General features: G+C 39.8%; 1 protein-coding gene across 2 annotated transcripts in view; it reads right to left on the reverse strand.

Moving 5' to 3' along the window:
- ADGRD1 (adhesion G protein-coupled receptor D1) overlaps positions 1 to 19334 on the reverse strand; it is a 251438-nt gene that overhangs the window by 222457 nt on the left and 9647 nt on the right. The window contains exons 4-7 of one of the 2 annotated variants that reach the window (XM_054006445.1): positions 18584 to 18679; positions 15016 to 15138; positions 3964 to 4140; positions 2498 to 2752 (exon numbers count right to left, since the gene is read on the reverse strand). In XM_054006445.1, the coding sequence (XP_053862420.1) occupies positions 2498 to 2752; positions 3964 to 4140; positions 15016 to 15138; positions 18584 to 18679 (651 nt within the window). The remainder of the gene's footprint in view (positions 1 to 2497; positions 2753 to 3963; positions 4141 to 15015; positions 15139 to 18583; positions 18680 to 19334) is intronic. The other variant, XM_054006447.1, reaches the window with a different exon arrangement.

The following is a 19334-nucleotide window of genomic DNA, read 5'->3' on the forward strand; positions in this document are numbered from 1 at the left end:
TGAGGTTCCAGTCTGAGTCGGGGCCTCTAGGTAATAATGTAAATAATACAAATAAAGAATTTATATTTTAACCCTAAATTTCTTGATGGGGTGGTAATAGGAATATGCCATCCAGAGCATTGAAACACTGGAACAAAAATCAATGGATGGCTCTTCAGGAACAAAAATCTTTGGCAAAGGGTGAAGTCCCTAGCCCAACTGAAATCAATGGAGGTTCCTACTGAAGTCAATGGGACCAGGACATCACCCAAAGTCAGCACAAAAGAGCTTAACAAAAGGATGGCAGCTATTGATGAGTAAGCATGTGAGTCTTGTACAAAAGCAAGTGGGTATAAAGCCTCAAACCAACCGACATTCCAGTTTGCTTTTAAAACATGGCATCTGCAAGAAGTCTGAGCACCATTTCAGATAATGTCTCCATTAGCTATTTGAGTTGACTTCAAGCAACAGAGAAAGCTGCTTTTAATCAGCCTGGCTTTACCAATAAATGTCACTCGCTATTACTACACTCAGTGAAGGTTACCATATGAGTATGTCATAAATGATTTACTTAGACAAAAAGTATAAACTAGATTTTTGGATGCCCTCCAGCAGTTCCATGTTAAATGTATTGATTCCGCTGCATGTGTCAGGATTTATGGATCACTTGTGACCAGAAAAGTAAAACTCTCTCTTTGAATTTATATTATGCTCATTATTTTGGTATTTGGGCACAATTGTCAGATATTACTGGTATTTGTTATGTAAAATAGCATAGCTATTCATTCAATTTTTTTTAAAAGTGAGTTTCCTAATTAAGCTTTTGATAAAGATAGCCCAAATTTGTTCTAGTGAAACTCCACTGAGGTCACTGAATTTACACCAAGGATAACTTTGGCTAATTATATAGCCTGCCATTATCAACAACCACTAGTGTTTCTGCGGATCATATCACCATTTCACCAATCAACTTGCATGGACATCAACACTTGTGAGAAAAGAGCCATGAGAAAGCAGCATACTCAGTAACGCCCACCACAAGTGTTCAAAAATCATGAGCCAGGCCTCTAAAAATAATGGGATTGGCTTAAAAATCACAAGGTTTTTAAAAAAATAATACATTTGGGGTCTTTTTTTTTTTTTTTTTTTTTTTTGCCTTCCAGCTTCTGAGCCTTTGGGGTCCACTTGGGTCAAGCTTTTCTCTGTAACCATGAGGCCAAAAACTTGCTTTTGTTTTCTAAATGAAAGGCAAGATTCTCACATGACACCAGGAACTGGGGATTTAAGGGGAAAAAAAAAAACATCAAATATTGTGAGACTTGGAATTTAAAAAAAAAAGGGTCACAAGAGTTTGAAACATAGCGCAAACTTCTAAAGTTGCAAAGCAGCACTTAGGGATGCATCCATGTCTCTTCTCAGAACATCAGCAGGGACGTGGGGGGGGGGTTCACATACAGTTAAAACCCTGTGTAACTCTTCAAAAATATAGGGTTCAGTGGAAATTGGGTGTCTAACTCCCTTAAGCCCCTTTGAAAATCACAGCCATAAGCGGTAATGTCTTGCAACTAGCTATTGTAAGCCCACAACAATGCAATATTGGGTGCAGGGTCTAATTTCTCATATGGTTTTCAAATTTAAGCCAAAGCATGCAAAATTAGGAGCAAAATAATATGAGACTAACACTTTGCATTCTGCAACCATGGGAACATCCCCGGCAAAGTCTTTCCAAGCTGCATCCACTATTAGGAATGGTACATGGAGGCAGGTGGGGGACTTGGGGATAACAACTGTGTATTCATGAACACTGAAGGGGTTAAAAAAGTTTCTATCCTTCTAGTATAGTTATACAAGAGCCATACTTGTCTGACAGTGAGACAGCGCATACATATAGATGGACTGGGACAATTTAAAAATCTAGAGCACTTGAATTCAGTAACATAACAGTCTTGTGTTCTATTAATCCAGGAAGTGAGATTTATAGTAGTTTTGGATTTGATGGTGTTATAGTAACACCGGTTTGTTGTGATAGATACAACAACCAAATACCACAGCAATTTTTGCCAACCTGATTAAAACATTATACATTTATTAAAAACATCATCATTTTTAATATTTTCAGACACCGCACTGAAATATTATTGCTATTTAAGGCACCAAATGAAGGCTTTCCCAAGACAGTCACAAGATTGACTTTTTTAAAAATAGGTCTTTTTGCTGTTGTGACATTAGTGAAAAGGAAGTGGCTTGGTTGTCCTAGCAATGGTTGGATTCTGCTGAGGTTTTCTTCCAGCCAATAGATGAGGTGAGACTTAGTGGGTGCCTTTTGGTGACACGTCTGAGGGGCTGTGCCCCAGGGTGAGAAACAAACACCTCCCTTGAAACTGAAAAAGTGATTCCTATGAACATTTATTCCTCTAAACATTTATCCCTGCAGATTATCGGCCATTAAGACAGCTGGTTTAACAGCTGAACTTTTTAAAAATCAACATTTATACAATCAGAATATGCTCCCACTTACCGATAGCAGCTGTAAAGTATAGTTCAATTTCCTTGGGGGTGAGTGCCCTTTCCCAAATGACAAACTCATCAAAAGCCCCGTTCACATAGCGTTTGCTCTGATCATTCTCTGTCCCTGTCAGCAGATTTGCGTTGGGGTCCCCATAGCTGTAGGAAACTTTCCCATTTGGGTCAGTGGTGTTTAGAGTTCCATTGACATAGACTTTCAAACCTTCTTTTGATTTCCACGTGAAGAGAATATGAGTCCAGTAAGGACCTGCAAAACATTAAAACTCTCTGTAAAATCCATAAATCAACCTCATTTACAGCCTTTCCTGTTCAATAAATTTTAGTTAAAATGCATTTCATTTGTGCAATGCAATGGAGCTATAAAGGAAGTGTCAACACTGAATTATGGAGCAATGATATCATGTGCATTACTCTTTATTCACAAGGGACAGTCCATACTTTGGCAGAATCCCTACTGGCTTCAGTGACATTGCAATCGCATAAATTATAATATGGGTCCAGATCTAAAGTCCTTATTCAGTTCTATCTCAGGCAAAACTCCCACTTCAGTGAGGGCTGCATAAGGACTTCAGGACTAGAGAATATGTAAATAAAGACTAATTAAAGGTTGCTGCAGATTACATGTTATGCTAAAGAGGTCCAAACATTACTTACTTTAATCCCTGTGACAATTATTATAACTACATACATACATCCATCAGCTTTCCTGGCAAAACACTTTTACAAACTATTAAACATCACAGCTACAGAGGAGTTAGGTAAGGAAGTATTATTATCCCCATTTTACAGGTGGATAAAATGAGGCAAAGAAAGGTTCAGTGACTTTCTCTGCCATAATTACAATCCACGAGTCCTATCAGCCAGTGCCCTTTTCTAACCACTTGATCCCATTGCTTCTCAATTAGTAACCTGCATTCTGGATCAGAAGACAGAAATAAGATATTCATTTTAAAATACATTATTAATAATCATGCAAATACATTTCCAAGACTGCATTCTTACCATACAAATGGCCAACGTGCATAATGTAAGCATGGAATACTTACCCAAAAGGGTTATCAGAGAGGTTTAAAATTTAAAGAAAATGGGAAGTTGGACTCCCAGCTTATGAATGCACTGAGTGAGGACTCCAAAGGCTTCATCCTGCACTCCTCCCTCGCTCTTTTTCAGGTAAACCCCTATTCTTCCACTGATGTCAATAAGAATTTTACTTCACTAGGGACTGGGGAATGCAGGATCCCAGACCCTTGGATGGTGACTTGAATTGAAACTGTGCTATACAGAACATCACTTACGTTCTAATACCTGCTTCCTCTCTTGGGAAGTGAAGCCTATCCATCCTTCATCTATCCACCTACTTCCTCATTTCTCATCTTTTCTTTCTATCCAGATAAGGAAGCTGTGCTCATCACTACTTTATCTCCATTCTGAACCCTCGACAGTGAAACTGAACTTTACCTGGGGGACTAAAGCTTGCCTCCCACTTCATTGAATTCCCACGGGCATAAAATTCCAGAGAGCCTTCATCTTCACTTGAGCAGATTTTGAAACCACTGGAAATGACCTGTCCACCATAGGCTGGGGGAAAGTTAGCCTGCTGCTCCTGAGTCTTCCAGAAAAAGGAAAATGTTACTCCTGATGGAAGCAAATGAGAGAAGAGATGTTGCTAATGAGAAACAGGTGGGATTAAAAAGCATCAAACATCCTAGAGTACACACAGCAAATATGCACGTGGGGGCAGATCTTCAGAGGGCATCAGTGGGGCTAAGACCACTTTGACGGCAATGGAACGATGACAGTTTATACCAGCTAAGGATCTGCCCTTGGTTTTATAACAAACTGGCACATACACAGCACATAATAATACCCATTACTACCCAAGTATCCAATCTTAGTCATAACTAAAAAAAATAGATTAGCCATGCTAATATTTTTAAACTTAAAAAAAAAATCATATAAATGAGGAGCTGATTACGCTACAGATCTTACAGGTATTGCACCTGTAATCCTATGATCATCATGCCTCTTCCCTCTGGTTAATGCAGGGACCAGAGCTTCAGTGTGATGGGAAGGGATACTGTCTTACAGGAAAGGATACCTGCTTTTACAAAGCCATAACCAGAAACCTTTATTTTCCCCCAATCTGAGATTCTCAACTCAGCACACACACAAAAATCAAGCATTCCCTCCTAACTACAGGTGAGATCCTACAAACAATTGCACATGTGAGTAGCTTCACTCACAACTAGCCCCACTAAGTTCAGCGGAAGGTTTTGGAATATTCTTGTACTGTCAAATTGCACAAATCTTCACATTGATAACTATATTTCTTTAACAAAGGTGACCTAGGAATGCTGCTTGAATGGTAAACAGCAAAGGACACGTCCCTCACAGCTCAGCACTGCAGTAAAGAGACAGACAGGAGCAATTAAAAAGAAAGTGGCTAGACAAACTGCTTCCTAAAAACATGTGTCTTGGGGAATAATGGCATGAAGTGCTAAGAAGAATAAAACCTAAGGCCAGTGCAAACAAACAAGATACCGGACTGGAAGAAGACTTGCTGTGTGCAGTCAAAACATCTGCCTTGATGATTTTAGTTATAGTTAGCAGCAAGTATTTATAGGCTGCCTAAATAAAACAGGACTTTAGGCTACCCAGTAGCAACATGGGAGCATAACCCAGCTGAGGTCTGAACCCAGCAGTTAGTCTGATGGTGTGCAATAGAATGTTTATAGGTTTTTACCTGATTCTTATTAGTGTTGGGGAAAGCTCAGGCAAACCCCAATCCACTCCAGTGTTCAAAAGTCCTCTTTCCCCCACCAGCTGCCTGCATTCAGTTCTGTGATGGGGTATCCACCCCACAGAAGGCATGAGGGGGTTAAGGGGCTTAGGTGAGCCAATTAACCATCTAGGCTGCACCTGGAAGAGCAACCAGGGGGCAATGAGCACTAATCAGAGATGAAGCTCAGCTGGAAAGGAACAGGAGGGGCTTGGATAAAGCCCAGTAGCTGGGAGTAGAAGGGGGCTGCAGTCGCTCTCAGGGTGAGAGAAGGCTGCATAGGAAGTAACCCAAGGATACATCAGTAAGGTTCAGGACTGTGCAGACTGTGACTGCTTGTTGTAGGGTTTCTGGGTTGGAACCCCATGTAGAGGGCAGGCCTGGGTTCCCTTATCAGCCACTGGGCAGTAGTGCTGTTAAGAGGCAGTGAGCAGAAAGACTGCCTGGGACAGTGGGTCTCAAGAGACTTTGATACCCTGGAAGGGGAGAACTACAATGAGCCGGCTGGCAGGCCAAGCCACGAAGCAGGAGCAGCTGAGGAGTGAGACTGCAAGAGCTAAGCTGGAGTAAACTACTGAAGTAAGGGGTGTTGGACTGGCAGAGGTAATCCCAGATGTGGCCAGAAGGAGGCACTCCAGTGGGGAACAGAGCACCCTGTGATAAGTTATTACAAAAGTCCTAATATTCCTGTTGTCATATGGGTGTTTGTTATTGCTGAATAAATATCATATGTATTTGGTATCTTTACCAAAGGAGTCTTTGTGGCACCTTAGAGACTAACAAGGTGCCACAAGGAGTTTTCGTTGTTTTTGCTGATACAGACTAACACAGCTACCACCCTGAAACCTATTTAATCTATCTTTGTCTGTCTGTCTAGGTCCTTTTAATGGCACCCAGCACTACATAGCATCTAAGCATCATTCCCAGTGTGCCTTACACATTTATATAGAAAGGAGTCATTTTACCCACCACTAAAATATTAGCTGGCTCTCACCAGCTTTCTAGCTATTGATCAGTATGTGAACAACATCAGCCCGTGTTTGCCAAATCTCTGTCAGCATACACCAAAGCTTCTGAATGCAGTTACCCCCAGCCCAATGCTCACTTCAACTGGCTTCAGGATTTGATGCAAATGTTTTGAACAGCTCTAGTCAAGAGCAGACTTTGGTTTCATGTCTCATCTGAAAAGCAGCTCCCACAAGACACTGCACACTCATAAAAGGCTGAGGCATTGATTCAATACTAACTTGGAGAAAATAGAGTCACCTGCTGAAAACACCATACCAATTTGGGTTTCCCTTGGATGTCTACCATCTAAATACTGACCCTACTTAGTGTGTAAGATCATAGTCCTTTCACCTTGACTTACCATGCATTTTCCCAGAGGTCAGCTATGTCTATCTATTGTAGGGAACTCCTAGGACTTCTTAGTCCAAGGCTAACACCTGAGCTACCAAACCATCCAGTATATGCCATATAAGCACCATGAAAAAGAATTATAGCTCAGGAGTTTAGAATAAAACCTTAAATCCTCCTTAAATGTGCTTTTTGAAATGATGAACCTAAAACAAACTAAATGAGCTCATTGTAAATCTAATCATAAAAATGCACACAGAATTTAGGAAAGTAATTTTGTCCAAATAGTTGGACTGCATATAAAAATTCCTCATGGTCAAATATAAATGACATCCTGTCTTGACAGATGTCTGTAATAACCCTGGGCAGGGAGCCCCTCCACAGCTAAATAAAACAAAACAAAAGAAATAGGAGGGGAAGGAATGGGAGAGTTGAACTATAGAGCTTTGTCATTTACAACAGGCTTATTACTTCCATAACATACATAGGACTTCCCCAGATCAAAACCAAAATCTTCACAATGTCCTCAGCTCAGATAAGAGTAGAGCAGGGATCGGCAACCTTTCAGCAGTGGTGTGCTGAGTCTTCATTAATTCACTCTAATTTAAGGTTTTGCATGCCAGTAATACATTTTAACATTTTTAGAGGGTCTCTTTCTGTAAGTCTATAATAGATAACTAAACTATTGTTGTATGTAAAGTAAATAAGGTTTTTAAAATATTTAAGAAGCTTCATTTAAAATTAAATTAAAATGCAGGGCCCCCCGGACCAGTGGCCAGGACCCGGGCAGTGTGCGTGCCACTGAAAAGCACCTTACGTGCCATAGATTGCCTACCCCTGGAGTAGAGCTTCACCATTAAGGTAGGTGCCTACATTTTTATGCACCTTCATTGCTTCTCATGTGTTGCTTCATGGTCTTATCAGTGGGGAGCAAAAAACAACAAAACCCAAGTGTACTACTGTCCCCAGGGACATTTCTATTCTATTTTATTCAGGGTCAATACAGTGCTAATCACTGTAGTATGTGACAGCCTTCCATTAGTGCATTAAGCTATGTGATTAACATCTGTCATGTAATGTAGTACTGCACTATGTTAAAACTAGAGAACCAGCAGAGTCTACACAGACCAATTAATGCACAACATGTTAGTGCAGTTTAGAAATCATACCCCCATAGTGCGCACAACCCTACTCTGTAGACAAGCCCTGAGACAGGTCTGAGTTATTGCTTATGTTCTGCACCAATGGTCATCAGCTTTAAGGATCTGGGAATTCCACTAACCCCTCTTGATTTCAGGTCATGTAAGTCCTCCTACTCTAAGTTTGTTTCTTCCCCCTTTAAGATTTTAGTTAGGATGAACCAAAAAAAGGTAAGACAAAACTCCTCCAACACTGTAGAGTTTAGCATGGTTTTAACCCCAAATCAAAACACCCTCCCCACCCTGAAATTTCTTAGAAGGAAGGACTAAATGTTTGCACAGACTTGTCCCAGGTTTACAAACCTCCACGAACTTTTAGGTGACCTGGGGCAAGTTTTGAATTCACACAGCACTAGCTAGGGCCCAACAGGAATACGGGTAAAGCAATGGAGCCTACAATGTAATATAGGCTGAGAATTTTTTAGAATTTGGATGCCCAATTCCCATTACAACTAATAGGATTTGGGCATCCAAATCCCCTGGAGCAGCTTTAAGAATCTCAACCATAGTGTCTAATGTTATTTGAAGAGTCATGCATTGGTGTAGGTGCAACTTGGGTTAATGCTGCTAATACCCAGCTGTCTATGTCTCCATCTCTCCATTCTCCCAACTATGTTCCTTGAGCAAATTTATAATGAATGGTGAGAAATTCAACCTTGGAGAAACTTTCCTTCACTTTGATAGGTTCTGGCAGGAGAGAGGTTGGGAGAGGGGATGAGAGGATTGTCCAGTGGGTAGGGCACTAGCCTGGAACTCATGAACCCAAAATCAAGTCCCTGTTCTACCACAGACTTCCTGTGTGACCTTGGACAAGTCACTTAGTCAGCCTGTGCCTCCATTCTCTATCTGTAAAATGGGGATATTAGCATTGCCCTGCCTCATGGGGATTTTGAGGATAAATATGTTAAAGATTCTGAGGCGCTCCATTACTAGGATAATGGAGATTATATACCTACACAAGGTAGATGCACACAATTGCCTGAGGAGAAGTTTCATCAGGCTGAGACAAGGTGCAGTGTAAATGTGGCAGCTCTTATCCAGGGTCTGATTTAAGAAGATCAGGTGTCAGTTATGGTCAGGGTTGGTGTTTTTCGTTTTAATCTGAGTTATGATATATTGGCTGATTGCAATCTTTCCTACTGCATTCCCACCTGGTAACTGAAAGACGTTCTCTTGTGAAACTGCAGTTGGATTACTCTCTTGTGCAACATTTAGGGCAAACTTAGAAATAGAGGTGGTCAGGAATTTTTCAAACTATTTTTTCCCTGAAAATTGCTGATTTCTCAAAAACGAAACCATTTGCAAAACAAGGTCACTATTGACAAATTTCCCAACTAGAAAAACGTTTGGAAAGAAAGTTTCAAAATTGTCAAATATCTCATTTTGACATTTTCAAACTGGAAACTTTTGGGATTTTGAGTCAAAATGACTTTCTTTTTCAAAATTTTAATAAATTAAGATTAAAAAAAGTATTTTTAAAAAATCAAAATTGAAACCAAAAGTTTTGATTGCCCCAAACCCAAAATATTTTCATTTCAAAAAAATGTTCAAGAGTTAAAACTTTTCCTCTGAATTCAGGATAGGAAAATTTTTTTTTGACATCTCAAAAATTTTAATGGGATTGGAAAACCATTTTCCACCCAGCTCTACTTAAAAGCAAATCCATACAAACGTAACCAATGCACACTGAGACGTATTTATTGTATCTTAAGAAAGATGTCATTTTGGACAAAATTACAGCCTACCATCGCCAGCGGTTTAGTTTAGTTTAGGGAGGCATGAAGACCTCTCCTTTAGAAAAGGTTGTTTACCCACTGCTGTGGTTCAATATTAACTACTTATGCGATTCTTCTCTTCACATTTTTATCTTCAGAATATTTCAGTATTTTATGGTTTTAATGTTCTTGTTTGTGAGGTGCAGGGAATGGCACCATAAAAAATAAAATTTACTCTGATTATTATATTATAGTTGTAGAAATAATGTGATTTACTGATGGTTTTATTTCCCACTGGTATATACGTAATATATGGTATTGTGTAAAGAAATATGCCTGCAGCAGAATATTGAATAACCTCTACTCTTCCATTTTCAGGTAGCAACTAAGTATTGACTGTTGTATGAATTTTTACCATTTTTTAAAAGTGGTAACACACAGTATTTGCTATACATGCCTGTCTGAATAAATCTTGTGTCATGTCTTGTCAGTAACTTAAGAATGGCCTAAATTAACAAAAGCAAGTAAATTCAGTATTAACACTGCCACTTAACTTACCCATTAGGCTTAGGTATTGCAGAAGTTACACCACATAAAATCACATGCACCATTCCACATTGATGAAAAATGAATTGAAACTGCAGGGATCGATCTTACAGCTGTTTTGTTCATTTGTGTTACATTTTCAATCTTTTTCTCTAAATCATTACCTTGATTGCACCAGATAATTTGTGACTTGCACCATAATTTTATTTGTCATTTTAATCTTCTACAGCATCCACATACTGTGAGGGCTCTAAAATATTCTCAGTGGGGAAAAAAATGCTGAGAGGAATCAATCAAGCAATAGATGGACAGACAGGTGAAAACACCCAAAAGATGAAAACCACCATTTGCTGTTGTTTATAATTTTTCCAGAGCGTATTTTTTTAATTAAATATTGGGAAAGCACTGAAATGTATTGCAACTATTATAAAACCTTTGCACACTGTAGATTTAAAGGATATGGGTAGTATTGCCAGCTACAGGTATTCAAAAATCATAAGGCCTAAACCCTCAAAAAAAAAAAATCAAGAGATTTGTTTAACTAAAATTTGGGGTTCTTTTATTTGCCTTCTAGTGTTTGATCCTTTAAGTCTCATTTTCAGCTTCTCTCTTCAACCTCAAGGCTAGAATTTTTTTAAAAAATAATGAAGTATGAGATTCTGATGTACTGTATTCACACAACTCCAGCAGCTCAGGCTTTAAGAAAAGCATCGAACATTGCAAGACTCATGGTAAAAATCATGCAAGTTGGCAACATCGAAGGGCCCAAAGCATGTTAGGTGCTTTACAGACCAATAGAAAAAACAACAACATCCTGTGCCCTGAAGAGCTTGTGAACTAAAGGCCAATGCCTGCTCCCACAAACACTTACTACCAAAGTACTTCCATCAGATTACCAGCCATATAGTACTTACTACATGAATAAACTATATATAGGATCTGTCCCTGAGTATAGAAATAATGGGAGGGATTTTCAAGAGTGCTCAGCACTGGCTTAACCCGGCTCCCAGGGCATGTCTACATTCCAAATTATAAGTTCTTCTGAAAATCCCATCCAACATTACTAATTAAAACAACAGAAATAGGGAAATAGAAAGGAGGGGCAAGGGTTACCACAAAAGATCATGTGGTTTCCTTTGGTTAGTTAGGCATCATCCTCATGGTTCTGTATCTTTTTTTCTCCCCTGTATTTATAACTTACAGGCTGGATCATACCCCCTAGACCCTGCATGGAGAAAGCCCACTGCATACAGATTTCCCCCTACCCCGTTGTGGGGAGGGCGTCTGGACACCCAGAATTGTCAGAAAGAGGCATGGGAAACTTTAAACAATGTCCCTGGCCTCCTATTGATTCCCTGGGATCCAAGCAGATCCTTGGAGATCCACATGGTCTGAGGGCGAGCCTGAAGCCTGTTTTGTGGGGAGTAATCAACCCCCTCTGCACCTGATGGAATGAATGCGGAGAAATATCAGTGGGAAAAAGGCTCACTGAGAAATCTTCCCTTTTATCATCCTCCTGGGTTTTCCTGCTGGGGGGGGGTGATGAACATTGCCAATGATAGTATTTGGAGGGTGTGGGGAAGGACTGGAGTAGAGGTAAGGGTAATGAAAAGAGGTTGGTGATATGGTGGGAGGAAAGGAAGAGATAGGATTCGTGGGAGAAAAATAAGCGGAAGGGAGGAGAGATGAGGAAAAGAAAGGTGTTGCTAAAGATAAGAAGGGAGCAGAGCATAGGGACCAGTGGATAGTGAGATAAGGCAGCAGAGAGGACATTTTAGCCTGGATTGGGCCCACAATCTGTGTAGTATTTATTTAAACCACACCCACCAACCCTATAACTACATCTGGCAAATATTTTAGCTGTCCGTTGACAGTTTTTTGAATTCAATAACCAAATACAAAAGCAAAAAAATTAAATGTTATATCACAGCTGGAAAAAGCAAAAAAGGAGGTTGAGAATGCCAATGGCTTGGAGCTATGGCAAAGCCTCTAGCAGCCTCTCCAGTGTCTATGAGCCATGGAAGTTGATCTTGCATATTGTACATACCGTATATTACAAAAAAATCATTTGACTCCAAACCTAGGCTGCATGATTTTAGGCAAGGCTGCCTTGGGTAAATTCTTCCCCTGGAAACCTAGGAGGTATTTTGATTAGTTATTCAGGGGATGGAAACTAACCCACAATAACCGGCACCAAGTTAAGGACGCCATGTGGAATTGTGTTATCCATCCTTTTATCGAAGTGCAAGAGTTTAAAATGGGGGTATTCACAGTATTGGGTGGGGACACAGCGGTCAGAACTATCCTGAAATGCAAAAATAAGGGGCCTGTCGAGCATAGCAGGCCCAAAGTTTCAGCCTGGCTTTGGTTTATTTTGCGTCACTACTGTTTGTTCATTTCATAGAGGGCCTTTCACAAACCTCAGATTACAAACAATGGACCACCTTCTACCCTCATTTACCCAGTGTAAAGCCAAAGTAATGCAATAGACTTCCGTGAAGTTGCTCTGGATAATGAAACTATTTATCCAGAGATAATTGCTCATAGAAAAAAAACCAACATTCGCAACAAATATTATTTACAACCCTTTATTCAGAGACTCACCAGGTTTTAAAGCCAGAAGGGACCATTAATCATCTAGACTGACCTGTATAACACGGGCCATTGAATTTCACCCAGTTTTCCCTGCTCCGGGCAACTGCTGCTCTGCGGTGGCCTGCTTGGCTCAGGGGGATTTAATGTAACCAAGTGCCGAATTGGGCCCCGAGTACATATGTTACAGGGATAACTTCACTTTCCCTGACAGCAAAATCCCAGCTTCAGGCTGAGATGTAGGGATCTTATTCTGCACCCACTGAAATCAGTTAAAAGTTTCCATTGACTAATGGTACACATTAGCAGCACTAGCAACACAACACAACTGTATAGGGCCAAGAAACAAAAAAGAAATCCATTGAAAGCAGCCGAAAGGGAACTTTAGATGGGAAGATAATTAAACATATTGGCAATTGGTATAAGCTATCCTGCCCTTAACCGCTCTGAGTCCATATTAACTGACACACTTATTCTTTTGAAAAGTGTTTTGGGATCATTAGTGGATATGACCTTGTTTTTACATCTCATCCTAAAGAAGTCATCTGCAGCAGTGCAATACAGATCTCTGTGAATAACTGATTTTTTGGTTCATTGGAAGTTCCAAAAATATATACATCGGGGGAAAAAATTGATTTGGAACGAATTGAATTGAAATTTTTTTGAAATTTCAGGTGACCTTAGAAGTCAGAAAAATATTAGTTTCCAGTCAAATGAAAATCTCAAAACAAAAAAGTCATTTCTAAAAATGTAACACTTTGCCTTCACAGGATTTCTACACGCACACACACACACACACACACCATTTTTGCCACAAACAATTTGGCAAAACTGACACAAAATCACAAAAATTTGTGTTTCCAAATCTGCATTTTTCTCCAAAAAATTTCACCCAGCTCTCATGCAATGTCCTGTTGGGATATTGATTTGACTCTTATTCAGAGGGAAGAATGCCACCTTTTTAATTGCCAGGACCACTATCTGCAGCATCTTGGAGATATTCCATCCAAGATGCTAGTCCAGCTGGCCACATCCAGTTCGTAGCTTGTGAGATCTAACACAGTCTTTGTTGGATGTGGCTCAGCTACAGGGCATTCAGGAGGATTCATAAAGAGGCTATTAAAAATACACAAGTTAATTCTAAACAATATCCAGAGAGGCAAAATCCTGGTGTTTGTTTTTTGTTTATTTGGGGTTTTTAGGTCTGGCAAAACAACAAAAGAGGGAGTGGTGGAAGGAAACTGTGTTTTTAGACCTATTTCAGAGAACAGTCCCTAACGCTCCAAGGACATTTATCTGCCAGTCTCTTAGCCTTTGCAAGTCACTAACAAGAAGTAAATCAAGACAGCCTTTCCTCAGTCTTGGCTTCTCCACATGAACTAATCAAGTGAAACTCGCAATATGCATCAGAACACTCCTGCACTTTTTGTGCATCATGCCATTCCTGTCTCTCGAGTGCACTATAGCTAATAAGTAAAATCAGCAATGACCCATCCGATGCTTTGTAGAAATCACAGGTAGTCTATTTAATTTTTACTAAGAAAATTACTACTTTTTGAGCAACAGATGTGGCACTTCATAACTCAGTACTAAAGCTTTAGGATCCAGTCCTACACCCAGTGATGATAAAGGCAAAATTCCTCTTCACTGTCATGACTAAAAGACCAAGTTCTTAGTCACTAGCAGGCTGAAGAGCCCCCATCTAAATCTGAAAAGCAACCTTTGGTAAAGGGACTTGATACACTAGTCTCCTAAATTTGAAACCAGCAAGACAACACATCTGGTTGATACGCTGCAGTGCTTGCAGGATCATTTCTGTTCTCTCTGTGCTAAGGGACATTGTTTTGGAACACCTGATTCTGCTCTCACAATAACCAGTTAGACGCTGTCTAATTCCATTGATTTGAGTGGAATTACTCACTCCTAATTTAAACTGGTATGCGTGAGTGAAAAATCTATGTGGATTTTTTTTCATATCTAGCTGTAAGCTGTTTTAACTCAATTGGCAAAGTCAGAAATTAAAACTTTAGCGAGAACTTCCATTTGCAAAATAAGGACCTTGTGTTAACTACTTACACCTCATAACTTTATGTTCCCTGTGTAATAATTAGAGCGGTTTTTAACAAAGTTTTTTCAGCAAAAAAAAAAAAAGGGGGGGGTGAAGCTTTAAAAAATAGCTGACACCAGTTCCCAGAGTATCTTGAGGCTCCTAGATGATCTGTCATCCAAGTACAGATATTGCCCAACTCTACTTAGCTAGTGACATCTGATACGATTAAAGCATAATAAAAACAAACAGTAAAAATGATGGCATAGCACTCACCTTCAGGTCCACACATTTCTGGATTACTAATGCAAGAGTTTTGGGAGTTTCCAAAGATGAGAAAGGTAACTCTTTTTTGTTCAGTGAGGTAAATTCCTTTGTTGACCATTCCTTCTACAATATCTAAGGAAGGAAAATTAAAATGTAGTCCTTTAACATTCTTGTGTGCAGACAGCTTCTTGGGACATGACTCAAATGACTCAAGCATTTTTCATATGTTTATCTTTCTATCCCCCTTTTACAGGATAAAATAAATGAAAGATACAGCTTACAGTCTTATCATTTATAGTCTATAAAAATGATATCTATCTGCCCTCCCCAATTCCCTGTTCAACTAAATCATCTGTATAGCTGAACCAGCAGGGCCAGAAATTACTACTTGAAAATAGTCTGAGTGAAGTTTACATATTCCAGAGTTCTGAATACAAGCAGCACTTCATAGGTATTTTTGGCTTATTGTTCAGAAGTAGAGCTAATCAGGAAATTCTTCTCCACCCTCCCTAGGAAAATTTTTGACACAAAACTTATTTTTTTCCTCCCACAAACATTTCTGTTTTAGAAAATGGCTTTTTGACCATTTTTGATCAAAAAGGATATATTAAAGGAAGATATTAGACCTACTCTAGCCAAAAGGCAGAAATGCACCGTATGTTCTTTTGAGACACCCAGGGGCACGACTTTTTATTAGCATCCAAAAAGTGTAACTCCTTGTGATTTCTTAGGGCTTGTCTTCTTCACTGCTTTATTAAAAAAAAAAAAACAAAAAAAACAACACACCTGTTTTTTACCTCAGGTTAACTAATGAAGGTGAGCTATCCCGAGGTAAAAATCACAGCACTTTAGGTTTATGATGAGGTAAACTTGCCACAGATAATCACAGGCCTGGGTATAGGACGGACTTTGGCAAATTTACCTTGCAATAGAACTGAAGTGCTTGGTCTTCATTGTGTTTTTACCTCAGGATACTCATGCATGTTAGTTACCCAGAGGTAAAACACACAGGTTTTTTAACACTGAAGATAAGTTCTTAGTAACACTTCATTCTCCAGGACACAAAATACCACATGATTTTTCTTTATTTGCAGTTTAGGAAGGCAGAATGTAATTGGCTGATTTGGAATTTGTCCTGGACACTACTGTTGTTAACACCTCTTTTGCAAACAGTGCCATGGATCTATAATAGTGAGAATTCAGGATCTTTGTTTTAGGCCTTCTCCAAAATACTGCATTCTGAAAAAGGTACTTTCAGGATTAGGGTCGTCCAATGGACAGGCAGTGGGAAGAGTCATATGGTGTTGTTCCAGCTGGGAGATACAGAAGCCTTAGCCAGGGCTATGGTTGGTATCTGCAATCACCAGGATGTAATGGCAGAGATAAGGAAAGATTGTGTATGGCCCTAGCACAGATGCATGGTAAAGGACCAGGGCATAAGGAGCCTTTTCTATATGTGCCCTTTGTTCTTGGGTCCAACTCAATAACAGTCCGTGTACAAGGAGAATGCAGAGACTTGACCCTTTGGCACCCCCGAATCACCCCAAAGATGTAGAGGCAGGGCTATGGCCCCATTTCCCTCTACATTTATCCAGAGAGATGGCTAGGTATGCTATAGGGAATGGGCTTTATCACCCTAAAGATGGTGCAACATATGCATTCCCCCTGCGACTGGAGGATATTGTGTCTCTTGAGCCTAATCGTAAAGCTGTTCATCTTCAGTTGGAACCACGACGGGGGGCAGCCAGCAGCCAAGTACCTGTTCCCCACTCTGGGGCAAAGAGGACAGGCTGGTATAGGGAGGTATAAAGGACACCTTCAGTGAATCTGGCCCAAAACATTTCTTGATTCACCCAAAATCTACTGTCCGTAAAACATAGTCTCCAGATATCTTCTCTTCCTTAGGCCTAGTCTTCACTTACCGGCTGGTCCGGCGGCACGCCATCGATGTTCTGGGATCGATTTATCGCGTCTGGTTAAGACGCGATAAATCGATCCCGGATCGATCCCGGAAGTGCTCACAGTCGGCGCCGGTACTCCAGCTCGCCGAGAGGAGTACGCGGCGTCGACGGGGGGAGACTTCCGGCCGCGTCTGGACCGCGGTAAGTCCGGACTAAGGTACTTCGAATTCAGCTACGTTATTAACGTAGCTGAATTTGCGTACCTTAGTCCGAAGACCGGACTAAGTGGGGACCAGCCCTTAGGGGCATAGAAAAAAAAAATCTAGATCACCCTCTAAACTCCAGCTACAACTTGACTCCTTTAAATCCTTCTAAGGCTTTAGCATTACGAAGTGAAGCGAATTCTCTATGAGTGGCGTAACCTCTGAATTAACCTAGCCAGGATAAATCCCAAAGAGCTACACATTCCTGTTTTCATAGTATTTCCTTTGGCATCGGTGTCACTCTCTTTAATGCTCACATGGAATATATCTTATTGTGTGACAACTATAAAGCAGATCAGTGAAGACTGGAAGGAATCAGGGTCATTTGAAGTTCATTATTAATAGAGTTCAGAGTTGCCAGCCCACTCCTGCTGTTAGAGAGTACAGTACAGGAGTCCTTTTGCTTTCAGTGCTAACCCTCTTACATTCAAGCTGCTCAACTGGCATCTACTTAAACCTATGCTGCCTTCATCATTTCATTGCTCACTTATGTTTTTCTAACAACCAGCTGTAAATTGATACCTAATTATGAGGTAGGTAGCTGGTCAGATTCTAACTGCAGTTACATTAGTATAAATTTAGAGCAACCATCCTGAATTCAGTGAAGTGACTCCAGGTTTATACTGGTGCAAGGGAGCGAAGATTCTGACCCAGTAAGTTTTTATTGAAAGTGCCTGCCGGGGTAGTCATCATTTTCCACTCAGCTTATTCTCCCTTTGATCTATTGGCTGATGTAAACATAAAACAGTTTTCATTAAAAAAAACAAAAAACAAAAAAAACCACCACAACACACCACACACACCTGCATGTCTTCCACCTGTTTTTTCTATTATTTTAATCAGAAATGTCATGATGGGTAGCTCCCATTTTCCCTTGCATTCTCCGGAATTGTTTGAAGTTTCTCTTTTTTAACACTTTACTTTAAAGGCTACCGATTGAAGAAAAACAGCTCTTTTTTCTTTTAACTTTATAAACAGAGTTCTTTTAACTCCTTTAAACAGACAGTTCAAATTATATTGAAACTTCATGCCAATTGATTTTTTTTTCAGTGCCTGTGTTTACAATTCATCTCAAATGTTTTGGGGTTTCTTGGGCTTTTAAGGACAAACTCGGCTCTCCTTAGTCATGTGAGTAGTTCCATTGAAGTCAATGGAACCACCCAGATGAGTAAGAACTGCATGGTCAGTACATAGCCAAGCCAAATTCTGCTTGCTTACAGTGTAAATCCAGAGTTAATAAATAACATCACAGCAGTTTTTCCAGATTTATGCCAGCGTAACTGAGAACAGAATTTGTCCCATAAACTCCAGAGGATCGTTTAAGAATGAACCAAACAGTGTTAACTTCGGACCCAACATTATCAGACTAGTCCAAATTTGACAAATGCAGAACAAAAATACTTGAATCCTCACCTACGGTTGCAGAGAAGTTAGAGTAGGCAGAGTCATTGGTATATACAAAGGTAGAATTATGGGAAGGAAGCACAGTGAAGTTGTGGATTCTTAGAGCTGGGTGGAACAACAAAAGAAAATAAGCAAAACAATGAATAAACACAAAATCAATATGAATTGTCCAGTCCATATCTCTCAACACAGCATAGATCAAATATTACTCAGTGGCCCTTTAAACTATAACATTCTAGCCTCCCTCCATCTTTTTTTTTTCCCTCAAAGGGCTTGTCTACACATAAAGGGTGTTCCACTTTAACGATAGTATAGTTAAAGTGGTATAACTGCCCCCATTGTGGACACAGTTGTATGTTTTACACCAGTGTAGCTATTCCCTTAGGGGAAGGGAAATAAACTATAACTGCATCCACACTAGGGGATGTATTGGTATAAATATACCAGTTTAAAAAAAATAGTCATCCCCTTAAACCAACATAGTTATTCTGGTACAAAATCTGTGTGTAGACCAAGCCTAAGGGAAACTAACATGGCATTATCAGTAACTTTAAAACAACAACATCAATTTAAAAAAAAAAATCATATTTTGGTCTGCAGATATTTTACCGATATAATGTTAAAAGCCCTAAATTATAAGTTATTACAGAAAAACATATTTCTATTGTTTTGATTTGCTTATTTTGTACATTTGACAGCATTTTGTATGCAGTCATTTTCACTGTTTGTCCTGAATAGACAGTTAAGACTTGATTCAAAG

This window comes from Malaclemys terrapin, chromosome 16, assembly GCF_027887155.1.
Source record: "Malaclemys terrapin pileata isolate rMalTer1 chromosome 16, rMalTer1.hap1, whole genome shotgun sequence".
In the NCBI taxonomy this organism is placed as follows: Eukaryota; Metazoa; Chordata; order Testudines; family Emydidae; genus Malaclemys; species Malaclemys terrapin.